This window comes from Scomber japonicus, chromosome 7 (genome assembly GCF_027409825.1).
Source record: "Scomber japonicus isolate fScoJap1 chromosome 7, fScoJap1.pri, whole genome shotgun sequence".
NCBI lineage: Eukaryota > Metazoa > Chordata > Actinopteri > Scombriformes > Scombridae > Scomber > Scomber japonicus.
This window is the reverse complement of record NC_070584.1, coordinates 11,866,293-11,889,136: the sequence shown is the minus strand read 5'-3', so window position 1 is coordinate 11,889,136 and position 22,844 is coordinate 11,866,293. Positions and strand designations below refer to the sequence as shown.

Below are 22,844 nucleotides of genomic sequence, written 5' to 3'. Positions count from 1 at the left end.
CTGGATTAATACTGAAATGTGTCCAAGCCTTCTCCCCTCCCTCAGTGTAACATGTTTTGGATCAGACTGACTCGCTCACAGTATCTCAGACTCTTGTTATAGCTTTTTTTTTTAATTGTAGCATCTGCATATAGCATGTTTTCTTTGTACCATCATTAGTTTGCTTTTAATATTCCTCATCAGGCACATTCCCAGACACCAGTCTGCAAAAGATTTGCCTTCAGTTTCTGTTTTATAGTCACATAATTAAAAGCTTTATGCATTTGAGGGATTTGGACCGTATTCGTAGGGGGAAAAAATTGCTTTTTTTCTTTTAAAGAATCCTTCACTAGTATAGTTAGGCATTTTATCATTTTATTATCATTTTGCACTAAGAATGGCATAATCAAGTTACTGTTCTCTGTTGGTTATGATTGAGCGTTGCAAGCTTGTTGTGTTTCTAAACTTTGATGGATTGCTCCGTGTATACTGTAACCATCTTTCTCAATTCTCCACCGTTTTGCATATTATATAAATGTTATCACTCTCAAATAATTTATTGCTAACAAAAAAATGAAACAAAAAACATGCTACTGATTGTATGTATTTTTAAACAAAGCCTATTTTTTCTGTAAAAAAAGAAAATGCGTTCAGCACTTTTATTCTGGGTTGTGCTTTTTTTTTTCTATATATTTATAATTTAGATCCAAATGTATATATTGTAAAATTTGTGCCTTTCAACTAATTCTTTAAAAAGGTTTTCTACTCATTAAAGGAAGGACTATATGAAATTGCAATCTTAACTTTGTAAACAAATAAAAACTTGAAGATTGCTGAAACTGAGTTTCATTTATTTATCTATTTATCTTTATTCCTGTTCTGCCCCGCCCAGATCAGGAGAATAACTTTGTCCCAACGCCTGGAGGTTTACTGAAGGAGCCACTTTATGTGACATCACTCTTTACGTATTCAAACATGTAGCTGATTGGCTGAAGTGAGTAAATGAATCTGAAATAAAAATGCAGTGGTTGAAAGCAGCTAAGTACCAAAGCACAGCATGGATACAAGTGTGTATAGAGGGGTTTAAATGATCTCCTTTGACAGCTTTAAAACTACAGTAAAAAGCTGTTTACAGCGTCAATAAGTATCTGATATATATTCATATAACACTGACAGGGCCCACCACCCATTTAAACGTGAAGGCAGAAATGTTGCTCTTCAAACATCTGTTCAGCAGCCAACCACAGACTTCATGTTCACACCATAAATTAGTGTTTTAGCTTCTGCCATTGATGTGCTGCAGTGTCACATTAAACACAGGCTTCACTTGATGAATGTCACATGTTGGATACATTACTGAACAGAACTACTATACACAGACCCAGAGGCTCTACTGCCTGTGACTGTCATTAATACTTCTTGATGAAAGTCTGAAAAAACTTGTCACTTTGAACATGTCATAGCAGACATTGTTTTGGGGTGGGGACAGTGACAATGTGCCTTTGAGGTATGTGTGTCTATAGTGCCCCACATTTCAAAGTCTAAACATGCACCCTTGCAACAAAGAAACTAAATGGTCAAAATGGTTGAAACCATTTGGTAGTTACCAGATATTAAACAGTAGATTACTTTTATACAAATGTGTTCATATCTCAAAATGTCTCATAATAATAAAGTACAGAGACATTTTACAGTTTAAGGTAGGAAGCTGTGATAAAAGAAGGTTTGTATCAGTGTTACTGTATTATTTGGTTTTCTGCTTGTTGTCAACCTATTACCTGGGGAGCATGGGAGGAAAATGGCCCCTAGGGCAAGACCCCCTTCATCTCCCCTGAATACCTACACCCATCTCCAATGTAAATCAGCTTGTTCCCCACAAATGCCAGTAATGTCTTTGTGTAATTTAGTGGAGAATATACCTACAGTCTACAATAATTAGTATCTGACGTGTCTTCAAAATGTAGAAATTGAGAAAGTATTTGTGATTTTGCTTTGTTTAAGGCCCTTTAAAGATGAACCTCATTAAAATTGCCAATTTAAATAAAGGTTCACGGTATCTTTATTATTTATTAATATATATTACTTTTTTCTTTACAGCCAGAAGTAAAAACAAACAAAAAACAACAAACAATAAATAAATAAATACAACAAAATAAATGTATTAATAAATACAAATTTAAACTCTAAGAGAGTCATTTACAAGACTGATAGCAGTAGGAGTACATGTCTTCAACCTATAGTTCAAGCTTTATTTAAAAATATGTTATTTTACTCAGAGTAAGAAAGATATTTTCGTGTTTTCAAAGCAAAAACAAGCAAGAAGTTCAGTTTATTAATTAATTAATGATCAGTGTACTAATTCAGATATTAACTGTGACAGTTACATAAAACCTTAATTTGTGTCAAGTTAAATTTCACTATCATAGAATAATAATGCATGACTTACCACAGCCAAAACCGGAAGGATTTATGAGTCGTTGTGTGACGTTGAGACGTTGCAGGCACGTGATGACGTTATGAAACTCACCTGTGCGTGTTCCCGTAAACGCCACACCTCCGTACCTGTCTAAAGGAAGATTTAAGAGAAACTTTTAGAAACTACAGAAAGCAGCCGAGGCGCAGGAGTGAAACTTTAAAGAGGATTTCAGAGAGGAGACGGTTTGAATTTGGACGAGTTGAGTGAGAGCGACGAACAAACACGGCGGAGAGGAAGTTTACAGGTGAGATAGTTTCACTTTTGTCAAATGTCCTCCAGGTTCATAGTCTGTCTGTAGGATGGCGAAAGAGAAAGAGACTCCTTTTACTTTAACTAGCGAAATATTTTACTGAAATAATTAGGAGGAAAAACTTCCAAATAAATTAGCTGTTGTTCCACTTATAAATATGTATTGTTTAATTAGCGACAGAGCTAACTTTGAGTTAGCTTTAGACTGGAAGTTAATTAGCCTCAGTGCTTCTCCTTTCCTCTGGTGTTTGCTTTGCTGTGAGCAGGTACAGGCTTATTTCAGCTATGGTTGTTTTTACATACTTGCATATTGTGTGTGTGTGTGTGTGTGTGTGTGTGTGTGTGTGTGTGTGTGTGTGTGTGTGTGTGTGTGTGTGTGTGTGTGTTGTTTTTATCCTCACCTTACTGGTTCTGCCACACATGCAAGTTTCTACCTGCCTGTCACAGAGTTTCACAATAGTTTCGACTCTACATTCCCAAACAGCTGCGTATTCCTTTCACTTGACCCCATGTGTTTGCTGATATATAGTTATAGTAGATCTACATGAATACATTACTATTACTACTATAATTATTAGTTCCTTCTTCCGTGTGTGTCTGTGTGTGTTTATTAGGCCTGTAAATCACCTTACAAGTTAATTTTACACAATATTATATTACTCTATAACCACATTCACAACAATATAACCATTAAAAGCCATTTTAAAAGTCACTAATTTATTTATGTTGTTAATTAATAACACAAGAGACATTTGACAACAGGCAGGTTTGTGCTTACATGCTTGAGGCCTCCAGGTATTACACATGTTGCACTTGTGTATTACATTTCACAGTAGAGCTGCTATGATCAATAATTAGTTGCCAACTATTGAATTAAGAGCCAACTATTTTGATAATCAATTTAACATTTTGAGTCATTTTTGTAAGAAGAACGTTTCCAAATCCTCTAATTCCAGCTTGTCAAATATTAGTATTTTCTGGTTTGTTTGCTTTTTTTTAGCCTTCTGTGACAGTAAACTGAATATCTTTGTGTTGTGGACTTTTTGGTGGCAAACCAAGGTTATTAAGGATGTCAGCTTGGGCTCTGAGAAACAGTGATCGACATTTTCCCCATTTCCCCCTATTTTAATTTTTACAAACACAATTTAATAATTTCTTTCTTTTTATTTTTCAAAGTTTTGTCCTTTTTGTGTGCATTGAAGCTGAATTGTTGAACAGATTTTAAAAAAACACATCTAAGAATTTTTTTACTTTGTGTGTGTGTATATGTGTGTGTGTAATTTCACATAACCCAGGTGAAGACATTGGTATGGGAGTCCAGGTAGCTCATAAAGTAGGTGTTTGCAGTACTTAAACACTGTTGACAGTACACGCCATGAGTAAGTCCACTGTGAGTGGAGGCTACAAAGCTCCGGCCTGTGTAATTACAGCCACTCTGTTGGCTCTGTAAACCTCTGGAGAATTTGTCCTCCAAAGCTTCATATTTACACAGAGAAGCTTTGCTATTCCTCATTAACCACATACCTCTACATGTTGAAGTCCATTTAAGGCCTCTCCGTAACTAATATTTGTCAGAGTAGGATGTTTGCATGATGCAGTTGTTTGTCTGTATTGATGATGTAGCTTTAAGTTTATCTCTCAGCTGGCCTGTGGGGAAGCGCTTACAGTAGTTTGCATGTTGACCAACAGGAGTGGCTGTAACCTACAGTGAAAGAAAGACACAGAGCGGCTTCTGTTGGGACAGACTGAAGTCCTGACACAAGAATGAGGTTGTTTACCTACTAGAGGGAGCACACCTTCAATAAGTGTTTGTTTTAGTAACAGTAGTGGTTACACATAAATGATTCAGCACTGGAGCACCGGCTGACCAGCGGCCAACTGTTTCACCCAGCTGAACCCAATCATAGGACCCTGCATCTGATATACAGCTACTACTTCTTTTCAATATATTTGTATATATTTGTATATTCAGTCTGTGGAGGATGTAGATTTACCCTTTTGGTTCACAATTGCTCTCTTCCTCCTGAAAGAGTCCAGTACAAACTGTTGTAATAGGTCAAACTGTAATCTTGACGAGGCAAGCCGCTGATAATTGGACTCAAACAGAGAGAGATTGCAGCACACCCATGCTTTGGGGCATGCATAAATGTTAACCATGAAAGAGAGATACCATCTAAGTAGTGCTATTTCCTGATCCTCAAACACAGCGGGGCCTGTGGAGGAACCCAGGAAACTTTACTCAGGGCAAGCAAACCTATAGTGTAGCTAACACCCCGTCAATTATTAACAGTCCAGTGCTCATTCCCCCAACGTAACCATAGCAGCCAGCAGACTGAAACTCAGCCAGCAGCCTGGGACCTGCTGCTGCCTTGTGGGAACGACTGCAACTTAACCAAGACACACACATACCACTGATGGTGAGAGCTAGTGGACGTATTTGACCCTCCTGAACCCACCCAAACTGGAACAATTAAGGAAATAGAGCAAAACTCTGCAGAATCTGTTGGAAGCAAGGAATGTCAACTGGTTGCTGCTCATTTTGACTTTTTTAGATTATATGTTTGATTGACTTTTTAGCATCTTATTGCTGCAGCTTCTTCGTGTGGATTGTTTGTCTTTTGGGGACTTGCAGATGTGACCATATGTGACTGCCTTGGATACAAACACCAAGGTCATTTAGTGGCCTGCACTGATCCATTTCACCTCCAGAGTGTTTTTTTCAGTATTGTATCTGTGGGACATCAAGTGACTCAGTTTGTCAGCAGGCGTTTTTAACACAAGAAGAACCACAACAGTGTTATCACCATGAACCTGACACAGCGACTCAAACTAATGAAGCACTTTGGCTCTGTGCCCCCGGAGCCTCCGCCACCACTGCTGGTGGTGCCTGTAAGTGGATGCAAACAACTTTAACAACACGTATTCTCTCCATCTGCTTAATATGAGCCACTGCTGTCTGTGTTGTTATGGATCCTGTTACCACAACAGTGTTTGTGGTTTATTTAATTTGTTTGTATTGAACTAGAGCAGATTGCAGTTACTCTTCATAGCTACAGTATCAGAGCAGCAGTGTGAACATCAACCTTTTAAATGTTGTCACCTCCCACAAATCCCTTGGCAGCCATTATTTCAAATGTATGTTTGCTGGTCATGTTTTATTCAAATCCAAAGAAATTAGATTTTAATATTAGGGTCGTACACATTTTACACATTCCTACTTAAAAAATCTGCACTTTAAACTAAAATAAGTACAAATATACATAAGTGCAGTCTATTTACGAATTATATACTGCTATTTCTATATGTGTCAGAACAATGTATGAGCCAGTATAACCTGTGATAAGCTATCTAGTGATACTGGCCGTCCAAGTTTCAGTCTGACTTTATTAAGCATGTGAGGCTCTTGACTGCTTATCAGCTGAGTAACTATGTAAGTAATCATAAAATAAAACCCTTGACTCTTGTTTGTCACTCTTTGACATTTTGTAGGCTAAATAATTTATAGATCAATTCATTATTTGAGGAAAAGACAGAAAACGGTTATAGCATGTTGACATTGCAGGAACTATGGATAAAATTTGTCCTGAGGTATGACGAGTTTGAACCAAATTCTGTGAGATGTCAGTGAAAGGTTGGAATAAGCAAAGGTAGCATATATCATTTTATGTGTTGAATAAATATATTTTTTAACTTAAAAGCAGTTACATTTGAGCTTTGTTGTTCAACAGTCAACAACTGCTGATATTTGATTATCAGTTTTTTAATATATAGCTTTAAATTTCATTAGTCATTATAACATTATTTTAGACCTAATCTTCCTGACATGTGTGTATGAGGGGTTTGTAAAGGCAGTGCAGCTCCACCTTAAATCCATGTTTATTGGAGGGCACCAGAGAGTGATCATGTGAGTGGGTAAAGGCCGGGTGGGGGAGGAGCGCTCCAGGTGAGGTCTCTCCTCGATGTTTTTTTTGTTTTTTTTTTCTCTTCCCGCTGAGAAAGAAACGCCACAGCTGGTCATATTACAAATTATTTCAGCAGGATGATCAAGTTTCAGCTGGACAGCAGCCACCATCCCTGCAGAGCTGATCCGAGGAGGAACTAGCAGGAGTTGGATAACTGTGGGATCTATGATTGTTTTACTCTTGGTACCATATGGAATATAAAGAGGTTGCTGTTTGTTGAGTGCTGAGGGCCGCAGGTGTTCAGTTGAGCTTAGAAAATCCCAGTGGGAAATGGAAGTAAGGTTCAAAGACCAAGTGGTAAGTGGAGAGCGAGGAATACAAAGCTTTAATGGTCTTACAGTATAGTAGTGTGCAACCTGCCTGAGATAATGTAACAGTTAAATGAACAAAGGACATGAAGTGAACAGTTATAGCTGGCAAACCATAAAGCAGGTGCAGGAGTGGTAAACCAGACTGGTATCAGCAAATCATTGTTAACTCTGACTTTGGATCCTTTGCAGATGCTTAGCATTTGACAGACTGATTTATTAAAATGTTTGTTTTGGAAATCTCACAGAATTACAGCTTAGAGCACAATAACTATTTGCATATTATCTTTGTGTAGCTTCAGTAGTAGAAGAACATATCAAATACACGTCAAAACTCACTATTCTCTATCACTTTGACTTCCAATATTTAGCTTCATTATCATCAGTCAATCATCAGTGTGCTGTGACTCAGATAAACCTTTCTTTACTATCCAGTTTGAATAAAGGTCAGCTTGGTAGCTACGTGTTGCAACATCATATTGATCAGTTTCTCAGTAGGACAGTTATGAAGTCGTTTTATCATGTTTGCGCTTTGCTCTTCCTCAGATTCAGTTGTTACCTCTTGCTAATCTGTCTTTATTAACTTTGTCTGACTCTTTTTGTCTGGAGGAGCTTGTGATCCAGGATGCTGCAAACAACATGCTGCTTGGTTATTGTATCTTTCTCTGGCCCACTCTCCCACTTCCTTTGCTCATGCTGGCCTTTACACCACAAAGCTATAACTAACTACAATGAAACCGTGTGTGTATGTGTGTGTGTGTGTGTGTGTGTGTGAGTGAGTGTAGTTTTTTTCCCCCCCTTTCAGGTTTATGATTAACCTGCTCAAACAAATGGCCTACTGTTTACAGGGTTACACCTGTACTCATTGTTGCATCCACCTGCGAGTTTGAGATTTTTGTGGTGATCCATATGTGAGATTTCTCCACTTCAAATATTAAAACGATACCAAACTCAGATTTGACTTCAATTCGAAAAGTTATGTTTTCAGTATAAGAGGTGGTTTTAGTATGGCGTGTGCTCAAAGGTTGTAAAAGTTGCACTGCCAACACTGATACTCGTTGTGTGACCTACATTTTCCATGATTGTGTTTGAGTCAAACTTTGTCTGTTTTTTCTAGACTACAGTATCTGGCTTAACTTGTTCCTGAAGCACGTAGTGCTCCCGCTCATTCTGTGAAATTTAGTTTTAGTAGTAATTTGTTTTGCATGCTTTTGAAAGGAGCTCGTATGTGTAAAATGATAATCACGAGAGGCATGTTAACATATTTGATTTGTTAATGAATGATTCATGCCTAACACTGCCATTGACAAAAAAAGTACCCGTCTTTAGGATTATTATACAAAAGGAGGCGTGAAGGGATATTAAAATGCCATTCTGACATCTGTTTTTCAATTAATTTTTAAAACAATACACACCTTGATATGTGTGACGCTGATAAAACTCTCAGATGAAATCAAGACATTAGTGACCCACACAAAAATTTAACATCTAGAGATATTATCTTGGCCACTCCAAGGCCAAGTGTTTCGACTGTGACTGTTTACAGTGTCCAACATAGAAATGAACTGTGTACAACCCTGAGTGTTAAATGGTGTCAATATCAAGGTGACAAACATTGTACACACACACACATACCAGTAGCCCCTCCTCCATACTGGTCAGGCAGGATTGAGACAGGTGACAGCATGCTGAGATCAGGTTGAGTCATACGCACACTCTTACTGCTCGACTAAGGCTCAGCTGTCCTCCTCGTAAGGGACCGGATTATATAATAAGATTAATTCATTAGTATTTATTATCATCAAAGTTAAATATTCCTTTGATAAATTATTGAATCATTGTTATAATTTGTTGTGTATGTTTTGTTTCCAGAAACCAGGCATGGAGGAGTTAACAATATGGGAGCAACATACAATAACACTGAACAAAGTAAGTGGTTGATTGTTTAAGAGTCAAATTATGACCTGCTTTAATTGAGAAGTGTATGTGTGATATGACAACTATGTTTAAGTTCAGACCAAATTTGAAGTGCAGACTGTTGTTCTTTGGTGTATTAGTGGTATTCAGTGTTCTGTGTTTTTAAAGGCTTCTCAAACACAGAAGTAGAAGTCGAGCCACAGTTTATGGCACAGAGGCATGTCTGTATTGTTTTCGGGGGTATTGTGAAGGGCCTGCGGGGGTTGAGGTGGACCGTGTTTCAGACCTCTCAGTTTCACTGCACAGACTCAAGGAAGAATTCACAGCGACACACCCTGCTGCACCCCACCGCACCAGCAGGCTCTTCACCCTCCCGCTCCGCACTGAGCGCCGCTGGAATGTGCTTGTCCTCCCTCTATCGCACTATCTATCTCCCACTACCTGCCTACGTTCCTGCATTCCTTCTCTTTATTCATGTCTCACTGACTGTCACTGTCTCTGTGTCTGGCTCATGCTGTCTTTTTATGTTGTCCTCATTATTTCAGGATCCCAAACTGGGGTTCGGCTTTGCCATATCAGGAGGAAAGGACAAACCTCATCCAGACACAGGGGACACAGCAGTGGTGGTGTCAGATGTGCTGCCAAATGGACCAGCCATGGGACGATTATTGTAAGTGGACTAGCGTTGACAGTTTTCTTGCATGTGGTTGTGCAAGATTGTGACTGTTTTACAATAAAAAACACAAATTCATAAATACATGAAGCTGCTGACAGGTGCAGAATCATGTGTGTGTACTTGTGCCTTGCAGCACCAAAGACCAAATTGTCATGGTCAACGCAGTGTCTATGGACAACGTCTACTCTACCTACACCATTCAGACCCTCAAGACTTGTGGCAAGACAGTCAACGTTGTGAGTATGAAGGAAACGTCGACCAAAACACCTAAAGGCTTTGATATGCTTTTACTGCAGGTGAAAACTGCGTTCTCTTAATCTCCAGTCCTTTCCATGTTTTCCAGACAGTGAAACGGCCTCGTAAGATCCAGATCCCAGCGTCCACCAGGCCGTCTCGGGCTGCCTCGCACTCCAACTTGCTGGACCAGGACCCTCCCAGGCGAGCACGTCGCTACTCAGACGGGAGCGACAACCGAGATTCCAACCGCAACCGTTACGGCACGCGCAGCAACACACCTGACCGCAACGGGCATGGAAACACACTACCCTTAATGTCATCGGGGTACAAGCGGCTGCCACAACAGGACGTTGCAGATAAACCCATCAGAGCTACTCTTATTAAAAAGAAAGTCACAGATGGTAAGACTTAAAGCACAAGAGAAGAGTCAATACTGACTTTCATTACAGAAGTGATGTATGTTTCCAGTGCTGATTTCTTAAACTGTATTTTTGTTGTTTTGTGTTTCTGCAGAATACGGATTGAAGCTTGGTAGTCAGATCTTTATAAAGCACATGACAGAAACAGGTCTCGCTGCAAAGGAAGGCACGCTGCAGGAGGGAGACCTCATTCTCAAGGTGAAGATTTGGGTCGGCTGATTAATGTGAAACTAGTGTCCAGTAAATTTTCTATGATATTTTATTCAACCTGTAAAAACTATTGCAAAAGCCTGAATCATTTCAGAATTCATCAGTTTTATAAGAATGAGCGTAATCATCAGTTGACAACGAAGACTGAGGGCCCCATTTTAACAATCTATAGCGCATGGAGCGAAGGGCGTGGCACAAGTGCTGTTTGGTATCCAAGTCCACTTTTACTATTTTAACAGCGGGAAAATGGTCACTGTGCCAGGCGCATGGTCTAAAAGGGATGGACTTAAGTCCCCTCATTAATCATAGGCATGTTTTGGACGTAACACGCGGTAAACCAATCAGAGTGTCATCTCCCATTCCCCTTAATATCCAGGCGCGCTGTCACCTTGGCGGATTGTAAATTTGATGATGGATTTACCAGGATTGGTCACATGACTACATTGACAGTTTCATTGATTATTACTGCCATTGACTGATTCTGATACATAGTGGCACATCATTGTGACTTTTTTTTAATATGTTGATGTACATCATAATACAAATTCACATTGTTTTCCTTTTTATTAGTGATGTTTTGCATGTTTGTGTGCTGCTGCGCGCCCATGTGTGCGTTACAGGCACAGTGTCTGCGCGCTGCACACTTGCCTATTTGGGAGCATATTGGACTCTTGATGATGCGCCCCTTAAATAACAGTGAGATATGCACCAGTGACTTTAGACCTGTTTTTTTTTGTTTTTTTTGGTCAGTAGCGCAATTTCCTCTGCCTCAAAATAGCAACGCGCCACCAATGAGCCTGGCCACACCTCATTTTGAGACCAACACGTCCATAGGCGCACAGACTGGTGCAAGTGTATTTGCTATTTAGAAAACGTGGGTGCAGGGCGAGAAAATGACAACTGCACCGGGGGAAACTAACAAAGACACATGCGCCGCACGCCATCCGCTGTGTGCTGACCGAAAATGGGGCCCTGAGTGTTTTGTTTAGTTGTTTTAACGAAAATTAATGTATTTGTTTCCTTTGATCAGATCAATGGCATGACGACAGAGAATCTTTCCCTGCTGGAGACAAAGCACCTGGTGGAGAAAAGCAGGGGCAAACTGACCATGACGGTGCTCAGGGACAACCGAAAGTTCCTGGTCAGCATCCCAGAGGTGGAGGACAGCGCCCCCAACAGTGAGGACGACCACCGCCAACACAGCAGCTCTGAGCTGGAGGGTAAGAGATGGGGAGAGAGAGAGGGGAAGTAAAAGGAATCATGCCAAGAGTCACCTTTCACAAAATTCCTGACTTCATTAATTGTTTTCTGTGTCTCATCAGACATTTCAGACCTTGACATTCCCCCTCCCAGACAGTCTCGTCCACCCACCAGAGAGAAACGGACACGCAGGTACACACAACTACCCCATCAATTATACTTACAAACCTATAGCAGGCATAGCAGTTGTCTCATCACAGATATGTTAGTTTCATTTTCTCACTACCAGGTCATCTGATGTTGTCTCTTCAGCTTTGGGATTTCATTTTAATAGGCAGTTATTTGTTGGACATTTTTATTACTGTGTCCAACCCACATCATTTTTCAATAAACTCATAAATTATGTTGCAGTATGTGTGCAGAGCAAGTAAACAGGGTAAACAATATAATGGCATCTTTTTACATGTAGTTTGAGTCAGATTTGTTCTTTTAGCTCCTGATTTACAACTTCATTTAATTTAAAAAAATGTATGCCTCCTCCTGTTTCAAGAATAAAAACACTGATGAATTCCTGCATCTTTCTTTTAAAACCCAGAACAAGAGCTGAACCTCCTCCATCCAAGTCTCGGGATTCATCACCTGTGCGTTCCACCTTGAGTCGGCCTCCTGCACGAAATTACGCTGCTCGCAGAGGTCAGTCATGCAGAGCGTTACTTTCTCCTAAGATGTAAAGGAGTTGTTATTTATCAAAGTATTTACAGACAGCTACAGTTGCGCTGGGGTGCTAGAGCAAAAATCTCCATCTGCGAGTGTCTGCAGGAGGAAAAGCTTCTGGCAGCCAAAAAACAACAGAAATCAGCATCACATCTTGCCCCAAAGCTCTCTAACTCGCAGGCTGTCTGTTTTTGTGGTTATCAGCTGGTAAAATCTTATTTTAAAACATTGTGGTGTAACCAGAGCTCCGCCGAGACTGTCTGTCTTCTTGTCTGTGAGCTGAACCTGACCGCTGCAGAGCAGAGCTGCAGAGGTGCGGTCAGACAGGTTCAGTAACAGCTCCAGTTACACAGTAATTTAATGATTTAAAACAAGAGTTTTCTAGCTGATAACTGCAGGAACAGGCAATAGAGTTTAAGAGCTGCAGGGTGAAATGCAATAAGGATTTCATTGTTTTTGTGACTGCCAGCTCTGACACTTCTGGCTTGTCTTCCTGTCATTATTATTACTATTTTAAACGTTACTCAGCAACTCCTGATCTCTTGCCTCACACAGCCACGCTGTCCTCCTCTCCTGTCCTTAATAAAAACACAACACTGATGTTCACTGTTGATTATTGTTTCTTCAGCTCCATCTGAGTCCGAGTCAGACCGCAGTGCCTCTCCTCCTCCTACCAGAAGAGATCGATACAGTCCAGACTTGAAGGATCAGCCCAGCAAATACAAGTCAGTTCAGTTTCTATATTAAGGTGACAAAATGTTGTACATGTGTAGACAAATAACTGATCATGAAATTCAGAATTGGTCAAGAATTCATTTGAAATGTTTGGCAGATAAAAATGATCAGGTTTAATATAAAGTAAGGTGCTAAAAATCCCCAAAAATAAGAATCAATAGTTGCAATACTTGTACATTTTTCTGTAAATATAACCAAAGTTATTATTTTGTCTTTAAACCTGGAAAAAAACAATGTAGTGTTTGTATTTTACAGTGATTTGGTTTAAAACTCCTTAAACCAGAACAGTAATTTCTCACTATACTGCATATATCAATTTGATTTATGTGCACTACTTGATTGATTGGGACAAATCATGTATAAAGTGTATTACAGGTTAATGTTTTAATGATTTAAAATACAGCAGCATGAAGATATTTTTTACTGACAGCTCTGTTCTGAATTTTGTATTCAACTATTCAGCTGAGGAGCCATTTAGATTTATTTATACCAGTTACAATTTAATTTAGTCTGACTGGTGACACGATTATTATAGATGGGAGGGAGGAAGAGTGAACCGCTTTGAATAGATGTCCTCTCTGTGCACTGCTGTCACAGTTTGTACTTTTCTTTCTAAAGTCTATGTCAGAAATAAATACATTTTGGTTTTACTGTTTCTGCAGGACTCTGTCTGGAGTGTCCACCCTCCCCAACCCCCGATCCTCTCCTGTAGCTCACAACTGGACCACTTCTCGACCTTCTTCTTCCGCCTCACGGCCCCGCAGGCCAGTGTCGGATTCGGACTCTGACCGCAGCGTTTCTCCCAAGCCACGCAAAGAGAGCCCCCGCCCAGATGGCAGATACAAGTAAGGACAATACTAAAAAAAAAATCCTGATTATCAAAATGAGGCGTTAAATCTAAGCAATAATCATTAGTAAAATAAAAAATATATATATCAGAGGTTATTCCACATCTAAATAAAACAAGACATTTATGATAACCCACTCAGACACAGTGAGTCTTCAGTAGTCTTAACTATCTCTTCTTTATTGTCAGAGTTCTTCCTGACCTGCCCCACACATTGCTGAGAGATGCCCCCATCCTTGTTCGCCAGGAGCCACCAAGAAGGGTCAGCTCTCCTGTTAAAGCCCTGCCCCCAGGTCAGCACACACACACACACACGCACACACACACACATATAAAGCAAGCCATCTTCCTCGTGATCCATCCCGGATTTTGTCAGACACCTCGCTGACAATGTTTACTTAATCTTTGCATGTTTGCTGTTGGATGTCAGCAGGCAAATACAGCCTAAGCAAAACTAGAAAGGTGCTCTGTGTACAAAAACATGGTGGAAATGACTGATCCATCTTAATTAATGTGGTTAATATTTATTAATAAAAAAATCCTGCATGTATCTACTTTTTAAAGTGGCAGTAAAGCCACTATATGTAGGATTTTAAAATTCATTGGTATTGGATGGTAGTTTTCACCATTGTGGCAGGGGGCAAATATATTTATTTAAGCAACTTTCTCTTTCTTCTCAGACTCTGAGTCCGATTCTGACAGCAGCATGGGGCCTCCTCAGAGGCAGAGCACCACATACAGCCAGGACTCCCACAGCAGATACAGGTACAGATGAAGGTCCGCCCAACCCCACCCTCCAAACCCCCAACCCCCTCCCTGAAAGATCTCAAGGACCGGGACTCTGAGCAGACTGTGCATGGCTCTTAAGTTATTGGCTTTAGCTAATCATGTGTTTTTATTTACTTTTTATGATTTAAATGACCAATTTCTGTCTTGTGATTTTCATTGATTTGCTCATTTTGTGCATTCAGTCTCATTTTGTGGCATTTTATTTAGCCTCTTTAATGTTTTTGGCTGTGTATCTTGTGTTTGTGCCGACATTTTGTTAACCAATGAAATAAAAGTGACTTTGACTGAACGAGTCCCTCTCCTGTATGTGGCTAAGTGTTGATTAAACAGAGGACACTTTTCATTCAAGCAGCAATATTCCCATCAAACATTTGTTGAATAGTAACCCCAATTTATTGATCAGTTCTTAGAACTAATTATAAACATGATCAAATAAGCCCTGGTTAATTTTTAATATGTCACAAAGCATTTAACCATCAAAGAGAGAGCTTCCCTCACAGACACAAAGGTGAATATTTAACATTTCAGTCTCATCCTCTCATCAATAATCATCATATTAGCCACGGATCCCCCTCTCCAAACATAACTGATGCAAGACCGTTGTCTTCCTCCTCCCTCACTCCCACCTCCCTCTCTTCTCTTCCAGAGTGCTGCCAGATGTTTCCCCACAACCCAAGCTAGTGCCGCCACAAAGGAGCGCTGCCAGCATCGCTGCCAGCATCACTGCCCGCAATTCACCACTGAAAGGTCAGTGTGTGTGTGTGTGCATAATGTTTGAGTCAATGTTTGTGTTTGTATTGGGGCAGTGAACATTGTATATAGTTGTGGAGGGAGTGTCCACATGTGGTTTTGGGATGGGGGTTTGTATATAAAGAATTTTGGGGCAAAATGAAATATTTGTACACGTTGAACAAAAAGTATATTTCAGATAGTGTTTATTGTAAATTAATCTATGGCTGAATACATCACATACTGTATGAAATGATTTATTGTGAATAACAGCCTTGATTTATTGATTTTCACAGCTCACTCAGACTCTGAATCCGAGGCCAGTTATGCATCTGTCCCTCGCAGAGAATCTACAGACAGTGGAAACTCCATCAATAACCGGTGAGAGACACTGAAATATCTTATGTTAGAAGTCCAATGTTGACTCTCTACATGTCAGGTGTCATAAACACATCTCTACTTACTCTCAAGTTTCATTACTCACGACACTTACTTTTCTTTTGGACTAATCAGTAACCTAACCCTAGACTTTACCAAGTTCTTCCGTGAGTCTAAACTCCAACTCAAACAACAATGTTGACAGTAAACCAGCAGTGTATTTATAGTAACCCGAGCAGATGTACAATTAAAATATGGGCAAATCACATAATATGCAGATAGATAAACATTTGTTGGTACTCACAGACAGAGTAAGTAACATTGTTGAGTGAGTTCAGGTCCGTCAGACTGTTTGAGTTTTCAGGTTTCACAATGACTGATACTGGTGATCCTAGATAATTGATCTAAAAACAGCTGCCATATTTACTTTTCATCCTTTAGATCCATTAGATTAGTAACATCAAGACATTAAAACTCTGAAACACAAGGAAAAACAAGTACAAGTATACTGTGACAATACTAAAGGCTGAAACTGTATAGAAATGTAATAAACAAGTAGTCTGCCCATAAACATTTTTTAACAGGATTTGCTGTAGTATTTGGTCCAGAAATACCGTACAGCAATGAAAAGTGTGAAATGTTAAGTCACCTTAGCTTATTGCATAACTTGTGAAGGCAGGATGCCAGACAGGTTCAGCCACCTGTGTTGTCTTGTGCCTCATATCATGTTACACACTGATGCACTTCCTGTGAGGATTTCATCACCACAATGTGTCAGTTCAGCTGCTGAACACATTTTTTTAACAAGACACGTGAATGTACCAGTTTGTTTCTGTTTCTTTTTATGTATCACAAAATGATGAAGAAGCAATGATTAAATGATTTGTTGCATTTATTTTAAATTAAATTCTCTGTGCTTCTCCCAGATTCCCTGAGATAAAGCCCACTTTAGTTGCTGTGAAGCAGGAGTCCCCTCGTCGAGTCCCATCACCCGTCAGACCTCGCCCTGATGGTAAGTTCACTCATCGGTTTCACACTCATCCTCCTGTCCTCTGTGTTTTAATCTGTTAATGTAGAGCAGAAAAGTTGAAGTTAGTCTTCATCACAGTGTCTGTTTACCTCATTCAGATTCCTTGGAGTCAGACCAGCTTTCACACCTCAGGAGGTCAGGAAGCTCTGAGCGGGGCGACACCAGCCGTGGGTACGACCAAACATATCATACAATGAATCAGTCCATAAGCCTTCATGAGTACTGTCTCCTTGCTATTAAGTCCCTCCTTGGGAAGTTCCTCCTTGCACTGTTGGTCATGTAAATGTGTTATTACACAAAATCACAGATTATTTTTCTCTGTCTTGCAGTGTTCCCCGTGCTGCTAATGGATCTGGCACCCTCAGGTCTGGCATTTCAGCGACAAGCAACCCACCATCCTACTGTAAGGCTCAAGACTAGAACAGATATGATGAGCTTGATTGACACTGTTTGAGTTTGATAATTGTTCAGTTATTTGAATAATTGATTCCAGTTTTCATTATTAATTTTATTGTTGTAGTAATGTGCCAAAATGCTGCTGTGCTTCAGGCTTCAATAGAAATTGAATGCTTTTGATATTTTAGCCGCCAGCTAAACTAAACAAGCAATTTTAAGACATCACTTTCAGCTCTGGTTAATTGTGTTGTGGCTTTATGGTCATGATTTTATAGACGGTAGATAAGTAAATGATTCATATGTATAAACAAAGATAGTGAAAACAATCATCAGTAGCAATGGGAAGTCTCACCATTTCTGTCTCTCTTCCAGCCAAGCTTACAGAAGAGCCCATCTACTCTTTACCTCCAGATTCTTACCCATCACCTAATCCAGGGTGAGTAACATTCATTTACAAATGTTCACCTTTTCATGGCAACAGAAATCAATATGTGGCTAAATTTTAATTCCTTTGCTTTACTCTCTGACGTTCTCAGGTATAGCTCAGATTTGCACACAGTGGCATTTGTGAAGGAGGGCAGCGTGGGTCTGAGGCTCGTGGGGGGCAACGACGTCGGTATCTTCGTAGGTGGGGTTCAGCCAAACAGCCCGGCCTATGACCAGGGAATGAAGGAGGGAGATCAGATCATGCAGGTGAGGTTGCAAACATCAAATCAGTTCATTATTATCACTTAGCTTGAAAGTAATAAAGAGTTAAATATGATTTTTTTTTTCACGTAACTTACCAACCTTGTCTTGTGTTTTTTAAGGTAAATAAAGTTGATTTTAGCCATTTTACACGAGAAGAAGCAGCCAACTTCCTCCTGAACATCAAGGCAGGAGAGCTGGTTGAAATCTGCACTCAGAACAAGATGGACAGTAAGTCTAGCCCAAAACTGCTCGTTCTATATCTTCAGTCCAATAATGAAGCCGTCAGTGAGCTTCATTACTTTTTAATATTAATGTAATCAACCCTATTTGTCTTCAGTTTATAAGAAGATCATCAAGTCCAACCTGGCCGACAACTTCTACATCCGCACCCACTTTGACCATGAAGCAGACACTCCCATTGGTCTGAGCTTCACCAGAGGAGAGGTGTTCAGAGTGGTGGACACGATGCACCGTGGGAAGCTGGGCAACTGGCTGGCCCGCCGCATGGGGAACGACCTGCATGAGCTGGATAAAGGGACAATCCCCAACCAGGCCAGGTGAGAGAGAGATGGGAAAGATTTAGATTTGTACTTTAACTTTGTACTTAAAGATCCATAATTCAGTTTGAATATATAATCATCACTTCTATGACCATATTAGTTTTCCTGCGTTCAGCTCTGTTGATTTTACGTTATTGTGTCCTGCAGGGCAGAGACTCTGGCCGTTATAGAGCAGGCACAGCGGGGGACTGGAGAGAGGCAGGTGTCGGGACCCAGAGCTGAGTTCTGGAAACTACGGGGGCTCAGAGGGAACAAAAAGAATGAAAAGAACGTCCGCCGGTCTCGCGACGACCTCCTCCAGCTCACCATCCAGGGCAAATTCCCAGCGTATGAGAGAGTCCTGCTCAGAGAAGGTAGGCATGGTTTTTCATCATTATTCACAGTTTATGTGATGTTGTGTTAAATGTTGATAACTAGTTGAATGAGTTTTAACTTGAACTTTGTGTCACCAGCTAATTTCAAACGGCCCATCGTCATTATGGGTCCCCTTAATGATATCGCCATGGAGAAGCTGGCCAGAGAAATGCCCAATGAATATGAAGTGGCAGGTTGGTTCCTCCTTTTTTTTACACTTTTGTTAATACTTGATGTTCAAGAAAAGAAAATTTGTAGTAATTTATTTCATACCACCTTCTTCCCAACATTTTGTTGATCTGCTGTTCATTTTAAACATTGTTTTTCTACCTGCTGCATTCTGACAGACATGGTTGCTCGCAATGGAGGAGACAGTGGCTCGACAGTTATTAAACTGGACACTGTGAGGAAAATAGCGGAGAAGGTGAGCAAACCAGAAGTGGAAACTATTATATATTTAGTGACTTTTAGCAACAACCTGAATCTTATTTCCTTTGTGTTTTTCTCTCTCTCCTCTCTCCGGCCAGGACAAGCACCCTCTGCTGGACATCACTCCCACTGCAGTGGAGAGGCTGAACTACATCCAGTACCACCCAATGGTGCTGTTCTTGGACCCTCACAGCCGCAAAGATGTCAAGGCCATGAGGCAGAGGTACAGCCCCAACTCCAGCAAGAGCTCCAGGCGCCTTTACTCACAGGCCGTTAAGCTGAAGAAAGACTGCAGCCACCTTTTCTCAGGTACACATGAACAACCTGTCCAAAGTTATACTTGTAGGCGGGTGACAGATGTACTAGTACCAATTGACTATGTATATTCTCCTTGCTGGTAGTTTCACATCTTTCAATGTTCTTCTGTTGACTTTCCCTGCAGCGATTATCGACCTGCAACCCAGCTCCAATGTTTGGTATGATATTCTGAAAGATAAGATCAGCCACCAGCAGTCAAAGCCTGTCTGGGTGTCTGAAGTCACGGTAAGACACGCAGTTCTTTGTGACACGCACATACACCTCACTTTTTCAACTTTAAATTACTTTTCTCAGTGATTGTGTGGAAATCTTGCATGTTCAAAAAGATTAGCAGTTTAGAATTAAGAGAGTTTTCTTCTTTAAATTCACAATCTTGCATTTTAATGATTATTTTATTACGAGTAGTTTAAAGCAATTCACAATTGTAATGAGAATAATGTTTTCAGCATGAACAGGATCATAAGATCACACACTTCAAAAGAAACTTACAATAAACTGACCGTTTCTGACAGCAGAAAAAAAATACATTCTTAAATATGCTAAATTGTGATGAATCTTTTCTTCTGTTCAGACTAAATCTATAATTAACATTATTTCAGACAGATGTCATCTGTGTTTGACTGTTAATCATCTCCTACTGTTCAGTGCTAAAGTGAGTTCTGTCTCTGTCCAGTTGGAGAGCGGTGGAGAACAGGACCTGGATGCACTGGATCAAAATCAGTCTGACTACCTCAGTGCTGCTAGTGACCTGGATGACACTGATGGAGAACCCTACACCGACGGAGAGGCCTACACAGACAACGAGGAGCTGGAGGAGGCTTACCCCGGTCAGCATGCTGCCAGGGCCCCACGAGGCTCCAGGGTAGTTGGAGCTGCTTTAGCCCGATCTTCTGAGCCCGCCATAGACCCTGAGCCTGACTCGTACTCGCTCAGAGAAATCCCACCTCTGATGCATGTACCTGAACCCAGGTTGCTCCAAAGGGACAATCCCAGCCCGCCTCACAGCACTGAGGAGGATGACCCCACTCATCGTAGTTTTATGGACTCAGATTTCAGCGCCCTTGATGAGGTTCCACCCACAACTCCATCAGATGGACCCCCAGATTTTATAGCCCCCGACCCCACCCTTCGAAACTCTGTAAACGAGCCTTCATATGCCGAGGTGAAGCGTCAGAGTCCACAGCTTGCCAGCCTGTCTACTATTGAAGATAAATTACAGCAGGTAAATCAAATGTGACTCCTGTTTAAAGGACAATAACTGTATTTTTGCACACAGGCTATTTATCTTCAATAAAGTATAGTTTACCTTATTGTAACCATTATCAATGCTGGTGGAAAACACAAACTAATTTAAAAAGCCTTTAATTGTATATGATCTTTCTTTAAAACATCCATGTCCACTTATTGGCTGTCTTCTGAGTTTGATTATCGCACAGAATAATTAGTGAGTGTTGCTGTTTGGCAGCCTGCTCTTACTTTTGTCGTATTACTGCTGCATTCAAAGTCACTTAATAGAAACACTAAAATGAGTACATCTTCACTGCTTAGGCAAGTTTATATGAGTTGACTTTTTTACTGAAGCTAATTGCTTGCTGGATTATATTTAAAATGGCATTCATTCATATAACAACAACTGCTTTTTTTTCTTTTTAAAAGTCAGTATTTTGAAGTATAAATACCTTCTAGAAAATGGACTTAAAACAACAGAAACACCAGTAAAGTCCTAAGATCACCAAAGAAATTCATTTGTTTAATAAGGTTAAACCCTTTTTTCTTTATTCATATTATACACTGCAGATACATATATCATAGTTTAAAACCATTCTTGCCCTCTCTTCCAGGTTCAGTTGGCAGAGCCACAGGCACAAGCTGAGGAAAAGAAGAACCTTCAGTTCATCGTGTAAATCTTCTTTTTCTGTCTGAGAGTTTTCAGGATCAAGCCAGACTGTGGCTGTGTGCTGATTTTGACTCCCACTCTCTCTCTCTCTCTCTCTCCTGCTCTTTATAGGCTAGAACATCATCACCAAGCGGTCCAGTACAGACGCACGAAGATCCGAGGAGGCAGCAACAGCTCCGACGAGGATGAAGATGAAATGGAGGACATTGAATGGGGTCCAGCGACAGAACTCTAGATTGCCCCTTGTGTCGAGGATTAATGCTAGTGTTTACTGATCTGATGAGACATGGAAAAAATGTCACTCCTCTGCAAACAATGTACAAAAAAATGTTCACAGAAAGTCTGAAGAGGTTGGTCGACCAACTGTGAAAGCGGTGGGATACTGGCAACTACAACATATGAGATTACAACCTTTAATAGATTACCACAAGTTTTTAATTTACAAAGGAAGCTTCTCAGATGAATGTTAAGATACAAGTGCCTAATTTCATTTTAGATTTTTTAAAATTTAAATAAACTCATGTAAAACAAATCTGCCATCACCCCTGTATGTAATATATTAGAAATCATAGTAAATATTACTGCTCTCACTTTGTCTGTTTTTATGGAATTGAATATTTTGATTTTTTTTTTTGTCAAGTTTTTCTACATTAAACTGTTTTTTCTGATTTAAGAAATGGTTTGATCAATCATACACAATGTGAAAAAACAAAATTGTATCATATCTGCTTAGTTTCTGATAGCTGATAATAACTCCTTCATGTAAAGGCTTGTTATGCACCACTAAAGCACAATATAAACAAAAGTGTAGGGAGGCTTCTGCAGGTTTACCTGAGTCTTGGGCAGACACCTTGTGTCAAATCTTGTTGTCATACTTTTAATATATCCATTGATATTAAGCTATATGGTACATATTCTTCAATGCATTTGTGTGTTGTCAAATTAACAAAGCAAGAAGGGTTTCTTGCTTTCATTTCATATTATATTATTAATATTATAAAATTAAATTAATACTTTAAGATTGATTTGTTTTAATCACAAATCTTTGGGAAAGGAAAAGGAAAAATGTACATTTTAAAAGCAACTGAGTAAATTAACTATTAAATACTCTCGTTATAGTAAAAAAAAAAGTAAAAAGGATATATATATACATTGATTTGTTTTAAATATTGAAATAGTTTTTAGTTAAACAATCTAAATTGTTGTGGTTTGAATGCAACACATTTTCTCTCCTGTCAGGCCTTTTCTCATCTGCACTTCTCCCCGATTTCTTTATCTGTTCTTAATATCCTGTGAATTTCTCTTAATGAAATTTTGCAATTCAGTTTTTTTTTTTAACTTGACA

General features: G+C 39.8%; 1 protein-coding gene across 3 annotated transcripts; it reads left to right on the top strand.

Moving 5' to 3' along the window:
• Positions 1–5,031: 5,031 nt before the first annotated feature.
• Positions 5,032–22,153, top strand: tjp3 (tight junction protein 3). Of its 3 annotated transcripts, none has more exons than XM_053322669.1 (30): positions 5,032–5,593; positions 8,847–8,903; positions 9,437–9,561; positions 9,701–9,803; positions 9,911–10,205; positions 10,318–10,421; positions 11,464–11,653; positions 11,756–11,825; positions 12,229–12,326; positions 12,976–13,072; positions 13,745–13,927; positions 14,119–14,222; positions 14,610–14,694; positions 15,365–15,465; positions 15,744–15,828; positions 16,752–16,837; positions 16,954–17,026; positions 17,185–17,258; positions 17,624–17,687; positions 17,788–17,944; positions 18,061–18,169; positions 18,279–18,498; positions 18,649–18,854; positions 18,954–19,049; positions 19,203–19,279; positions 19,383–19,593; positions 19,727–19,827; positions 20,276–20,824; positions 21,444–21,502; positions 21,611–22,153. In XM_053322669.1, the coding sequence occupies exons 1-30, from the start codon at positions 5,510–5,512 to the stop codon at positions 21,732–21,734; spliced, it is 3,987 nt and encodes a 1,328-aa protein (XP_053178644.1). In that variant the 5' UTR covers positions 5,032–5,509; the 3' UTR covers positions 21,735–22,153. The 3 variants fall into 3 exon arrangements, with proteins under 3 accessions (XP_053178644.1, XP_053178645.1, XP_053178646.1); XM_053322670.1 differs by lacking the exon at positions 5,032–5,593 and adding an exon at positions 6,682–6,963 and having other exon boundaries at positions 21,611–22,152; XM_053322671.1 differs by lacking the exon at positions 5,032–5,593 and adding an exon at positions 6,955–6,965 and having other exon boundaries at positions 8,836–8,903.
• The last annotated feature ends 691 nt before the right edge of the window (positions 22,154–22,844 follow it).

Coding starts and splice junctions, on each gene's coding strand:
- tjp3 (XM_053322669.1), top strand. CDS start 5,510: ATGAACCTGACACAGCGACTCAAACTAATGAAGCACTTTGGCTCTGTG. Junction 16,838..16,953: donor CGTCAGACCTCGCCCTGATG/GTAAGTTCACTC, acceptor TACCTCATTCAG/ATTCCTTGGAGTCAGACCAG. Junction 18,499..18,648: donor ACAATCCCCAACCAGGCCAG/GTGAGAGAGAGA, acceptor TGTGTCCTGCAG/GGCAGAGACTCTGGCCGTTA.